The sequence below is a fragment of the Pezoporus occidentalis genome, unplaced genomic scaffold (assembly GCF_034315485.1).
Source record: "Pezoporus occidentalis ecotype Australia unplaced genomic scaffold, CSIRO_AGI_Poc_V1 ctg2883, whole genome shotgun sequence".
Lineage (NCBI taxonomy): Eukaryota > Metazoa > Chordata > Aves > Psittaciformes > Psittacidae > Pezoporus > Pezoporus occidentalis.
In genome coordinates this window covers 1-6,065 of record NW_026914811.1, presented here as the reverse complement: position 1 = coordinate 6,065, position 6,065 = coordinate 1, and the positions used below count along the sequence as shown (strand labels likewise).

At 53.0% G+C, this 6,065-nt stretch overlaps 1 protein-coding gene across 1 annotated transcript; it reads right to left on the bottom strand.

The window, feature by feature from the left end:
• Nucleotides 1-445: 445 nt before the first annotated feature.
• On the bottom strand, nucleotides 446-4,701 carry BCKDHA (branched chain keto acid dehydrogenase E1 subunit alpha). Its single transcript, XM_062626068.1, has 4 exons — nucleotides 4,567-4,701; nucleotides 3,709-3,817; nucleotides 3,452-3,613; nucleotides 446-667 (listed from the first exon to the last, which is right to left on the bottom strand). Exons 1-4 carry the CDS (start codon nucleotides 4,663-4,665, stop codon nucleotides 450-452), a joined length of 588 nt encoding a protein of 195 aa, XP_062482052.1. The 5' UTR covers nucleotides 4,666-4,701; the 3' UTR covers nucleotides 446-449.
• Nucleotides 4,702-6,065: the final 1,364 nt, after the last annotated feature.

The following is a 6,065-nucleotide window of genomic DNA, read 5'->3' as shown; positions in this document are numbered from 1 at the left end:
ATCCCAGGTCCCACATCCCTCTCTTTACCCCATCCTAGTTACCACATCCCTCCTGTTACCACATCCTAAGTACGACATCACTCTCTTTACCCCATCCCAGGTACCACATCCCTCTCTTTACCACATCCTAGGTCCCACATCCCTCTCTTTACCCCATCCTAGGTACCACATCCCTCTCTTTACCCCATCCTAGGTACCACATCCCTCTCTTTACCCCATCCCAGGTCCCACATCCCTCTCTTTACCCCATCCCAGGTACCACATCCCTCCCATTACCACATCCTAGGTACCACATCCCTCTCTTTACCCCATCCTGGGTAAAACATCCCTCCTGTTACCACATGCTAGGTACCACATCCCTCTCTTTCCCCCATCCCAACTACCACATCCCTCCCACCATTACCGTATCCCTCCCGTTACCCCATCCTCATTACCCCCACCCCCCTGAGTTACTCGGTACCGATGCCGTCGCCGCGGTACTGCTCGGCCGTGGGGGTGGAGATGGCGTAGCCGTTGTTCCTGCAGAAGAAGACGATGGGGCACTCCAGGGTGGCGGCGAAGTTGAAGCCGGCGTGAGCGTCGCCTTCGCTGGCCGCCCCCTCGCCGAAGTAGCAGACGACGGCGCGGTTGGCGTCGGCTCGCTTGATGGCGTAGGCGGCCCCCACGGCTGAGGGAGGAACGGGGCAGGGGGGGACTGGGATCAATGGGGGGGACTGGGAGAGACTGGGGGGGACTGGGAGAACTGGGAGGGAGTGGGAGAACTGGGGGGGACTGGGAGGGACTGGGAGGGACTGGGAGAACTGGGAGGGACTGGGAGAAAGGGGGGGGACTGGGATCATTGGGGGGGACTGGGAGGGACTGGGAGGAACTGGGGGGGACTGGGGGGTACTGGGATCACTGGGGGGGACTGGGAGGGACTGGGAGGAACTGGGATCACTGGGGGGGACTGGGAGAACTGGGGGGGACCGGGAGGGACTGGGGGGGACCGGGAGGGATTGGGAGAAATGGGGGGGACTGGGAGGGACTGGGAGAATGGGATTGGAAGAACTGGGATCACTGGGGGGGACTGGGAGAACTGGGAGGGACTGGGGGGGACGGGGGGTACTGGGAGAACTGGGGGGGACTGGGGGGGACTGGGAGGGACTGGGAGGAACTGGGGGGACTGGGGGGGACTGGGAGGGACTGGGAGGGGTTGGGAGAAATGGGGGGGACTGGGAGAAGTGGGAGGGGTTGGGAGAACTGGGGGGCATGGGGATCACTGGGGGGGACTGGGAGAACTGGGAGGGACGGGGAGAACTGGGAGGGGTTGGGAGAACTGGGAGGGCTCAAGGAAGGGCTAAAGGAAGGGATAACAGCAGGAAAAGGGCTAAAGTAAGGGATAACACCGGGAAAAGGGGGAAAGGGCTGAACGAAGGGCTAAAGGAAGGGATAAAGGAAGGGATAACACCGGGAAAAGCGATAAAGGAAAGGATAAAGGAAGGGATAACACCGGGAAAAGGGATAAAGGAAGGGCTAAAGGAAGGGATAACACGGGAAAAGGGATAAAGGAAGGGCTAAAGAAAGGGATAACACCGGGAAAAGGGGGAAAGGGCTGAAGGAAGGGATAACACCAGGAAAAGGGATAAAGAAAGGGCTAAAAGAAGGGATAACACCCGGAAAAGGGGTAAAGGAAGGGCTAAAGGAAGGGATAACACCCGGAAAAGGGGGAAAGGGCTGAAGGAAGGGCTGAAGGAAGGGATAATGCCAGGAAAAGGGGGAAAGGGCTGAAGGAAGGGATAAAGGAAGGGGTAAAGGAAGGGATAAAGGAAGGGATAACACCGGGAAAAGGGGGAAAGGGCTGAAGGAAGGGATAAAGGAAGGGATAAAGGAAGGGATAACACCGGGAAAAGGGCTAAAGGAAGGGCTAAAGGAAGGGATAACACTGGGAAAATGGATAAAGAAAGGGCTAAAGGAAGGGATAACACCCGGAAAAGGGGTAAAGGAAGGGCTAAAGGAAGGGATAACACTGGGAAAAGGGGGAAAGGGCTGAAGGAAGGGCTAAAGGAAGGGATAACACGGGAAAAGGGATAAAGGAAGGGCTAAAGAAAGGGATAACACCGGGAAAAGGGGGAAAGGGCTGAAGGAAGGGATAACACCAGGAAAAGGGATAAAGAAAGGGCTAAAAGAAGGGATAACACCCGGAAAAGGGGTAAAGGAAGGGCTAAAGGAAGGGATAACACCCGGAAAAGGGGGAAAGGGCTGAAGGAAGGGCTGAAGGAAGGGATAATGCCAGGAAAAGGGGGAAAGGGCTGAAGGAAGGGATAAAGGAAGGGGTAAAGGAAGGGATAAAGGAAGGGATAACACCGGGAAAAGGGGGAAAGGGCTGAAGGAAGGGATAAAGGAAGGGATAAAGGAAGGGATAACACCGGGAAAAGGGCTAAAGGAAGGGCTAAAGGAAGGGATAACACTGGGAAAATGGATAAAGAAAGGGCTAAAGGAAGGGATAACACCCGGAAAAGGGGTAAAGGAAGGGCTAAAGGAAGGGATAACACTGGGAAAAGGGGGAAAGGGCTGAAGGAAGGGCTAAAGGAAGGGATAGCACCGGGAAAGGGGCTAAACGATGGGATAATGCCAGGGAAAGGACTAAAGTAAGGGATAAAGGAAGGGATAACACCAGGAAAAGGGGGAAAGGGCTGAAGGAAGGGATAAAGGAAGGGCTAAAGGACGGGATAACACCGGAAAAAGGGGGAAAGGGCTAAAGGAAGGGCTAAAGGAAGGGATAACACTGGGAAAAGGGATAAAGAAAGGGCTAAAGGAAGGGATAACACCCGGAAAAGGGGTAAAGGAAGGGCTAAAGGAAGGGATAACACCGGGAAAAGGGATAAAGGAAGGGCTAAAGGAAGGGATAACACTGGGAAAAGGGCTAAAGGAAGGGATAAAGGAAGGGCTAAAGGAAAGGCTAAAGGAAGGGATAACACCGGGAAAAGGGGGAAAGGGCTGAAGGAAGAGCTAAAGGAAGGGATAACACTGGGAAAAGGGATAAAGGAAGGGCTAAAGGAAGGGATAAAGGAAGGACTAAAGGAAGAGAGAACACCGGGAAAAGGGATAAAGGAAGGGCTAAAGGAAGGGCTAAAGGAAGGGCTAAAGGAAGGGATAAAGGAAGGGATAACACTGGGAAAAGGGCTGAAGGAAGGGATAAAGGAAGGGATAACACTGGGAAAAGGGGGAAAGGGCTGAAGGAAGGGCTGAAGGAAGGGATAAAGGAAGGGCTCAAGGAAGGGCTAAAAGAAGGGATAACACCAGGAAAAGGGCGAAAGGAAGGGCTAAAGGAAGAGATAAAGGAAGGGATAACACTGGGAAAAGGGCTGAAAGAAGGGATAAAGGAAGGGATAACACTGAGAAAAGGGGGAAAGGGCTGAAGGAAGGGGTCACAGCAAGGAAAGGGCCAAAGGCAGGGAGCTCCCTGCAGCACCTTGAGGGATCTGGGTGGCCAAAGGCGACGAGATGGTGACAAAATGCCGCTCGCGGCAGCCGTAATGCACCGGCATCTGCCGGCCCTTCCCGGGATCCCGGCTATTCCCATAGCACTGAGCCATGAACAGGTCCAAGGGATACCCCCGGTACAGGAGGACGCCTGCAAAGAGAGGGGGAAATGAGGGGTTGGGGGGGGGAGACACCCCTAAAATGAACCCCAAAAAGATGGGGGCACCCCCCCCCAACACCATGTACCTGCCTCTCGGTACTGCCCAAAGACCAGGTCGGTGTCGTCGAGCGCGGCCGCGCTGCCCACGTGGGTGCCTTCCTCCCCGTAGTTGGTCATGTAAAAGGAGATGCGGCCCTGGAAAAGGGGGAGAAGGGGGTTTGGGGGGGGGGAAAAGGGGATTTGGGGGGGGAAATGGGGGATTTGGGGGGGAAAAGGGGGATTTGGGGGGGAAAATGGGGGATTTGAGAGGGGAAAAGGGGGGGAAGGGGGATTTGGGGGGGGAAAAGGGGGATTTGGGGGGGGAAATGGGGGATTTGGGGAGGGGAAAAGGGGGGGAAGGGGGATTTGGGGGGAAAACGGGGGGGAAAGGGGGATTTGGGGGGGGAAAAGGGGGGGAAAGCGGATTGGGGCGGAAGGGGGATTTGGGGGGGAAAAGGGGGATTGGGGGGAAAGGGGGGGGAAATGGGGATTTGGGGGGGGAAAGGGGGAAAGGGGGATTGGGGGGGAAGGGATTTGGGGGGGGAAGGGGGAATTGTGGGGGGAAATGGGGATTTGGGGAAGGAAATGGGGATTTGGGGTGGGAAAGGGGGGGAAAGGGATTTGGGGGAGAAGGGAGATTTGGGGAGGGGAAAAGGGGGATTTGGGGGGGGGAAAAGGGGGGGAAAGGGGGATTTTTGGGGGGAAATGTTGGGAAAGCAGGATTTGGGTGGAAAGGAGGGGATTTGGGGAGGGGAAAAGGGGGATTTGAGAGGGGAAAAGGGGGGAAAGGGGGATTTGGGGGGGGAAAGGGGGGAAAGGGGGATTTGGGGGGGGGAAGGGGGATTTGGGGTGCCCCCCCTTGGGATGGGGGCCTTTGCGTGTTCCTGCTAATGCGTGTGCCCTACCTGGCGCTGGGACTCGTACAGGATGCGGTCCATGGTGTTGAGCAGGGTCATGGTCTTGTAGAGCTTCAGCACCAGCTCCTTGGGCAGCTGGGGGGTCATACATGTTGTTAGCGTGTTTGGGGGTCATACATGTTGTTAGTGTGTTAGGGATCATACATGTTAGCGTGTTGGGGCGGTCATACATGTTGTTAGCGTGTTTGGGGGTCATATATGTTGATAGCATGTTAAGGTCATACATGTTAGCATGCTCAGGAGTCATACATGTTGTTAGCGTGTTTGGGGGTCATACATGTTGTTAGCATGCATGATCATACATGCTAGCAACCTGTGTTTCGGGCGTCATACACACTAATAAAAGGTCATTGGTTGACCATACATGCTAATAACATGTCGTTGGTTGATCATACATGCCAATAACATGTCACTGGCTGGCCATACATGCTAATAATATGTCGTTGGTTGATCATACATGCTAACACCCTATGTTTTGGGGCTCATACATGCTAATGACGTGTTGTTGGTTGACCATACATGCTAATAATATGTCATTGGTTGACCATACATGCCAGTAACATAGGGTGACCGTACATACCAATAATATGTCGTTGGTTGACCACACATGCCAATAACATGCCGTTGGTTGACCGTACATGCCAATAACGTGTCGTTGGTTGACCATACATTCCAATAACATGTCGTTGGTTGATCATACATGCTAACAACCTATGTTTCGGGGCTCATACATGCTAATAACATGTTGTTGGTTGATCACACATGCTAGTAATATGTTGTTGGTTGACCATACATGCCAATAACATGTTCTTGGTTGAGCATACATGCCAATACCATGTCCTTGGTTGACTATACAGGCTAATACCATGTCATTGGCTGACCATACATGTTCCAATCACGCCAATATTGGCAATACACCACCATACACGCCAATACCATGTCGTTGGTTGACCATACATGCCAATACCATGTCATTGGTTGACCATACATGCCAATACCATGTCGTTGGTTGACCATACATGCCAATACCATGTCATTGGCTGACCATACATGCCAATACCATGTCATTGGTTGACCATACATGCCAATACCATGTCATTGGTTGACCATACATGCCAATACCATGTCGTTGGTTGACCATACATGCCAATGTCCTTGGTTGACCACACATGTCATGTGTTGGTTGACCACACATGCCAATACCATGTCGTTGGTTGACCATACATGCCAATACCATGTCATTGGTTGACCATACATGCCAATACCATGTCATTGGTTGACCATACATTCCAATACCATGTCCTTGGTTGACCATACATGCCAACACCATGTCCTTGGTTGACCACACATGCCAATACTATGTCGTTGGTTGACCATACATGCCAATACCATGTCATTGGTTGACCATACACGCCAATACCATGTCCTTGGTTGACCATAAATGCCAATACCATGTCATTGGTTGACCATACATGCCAATACCATGT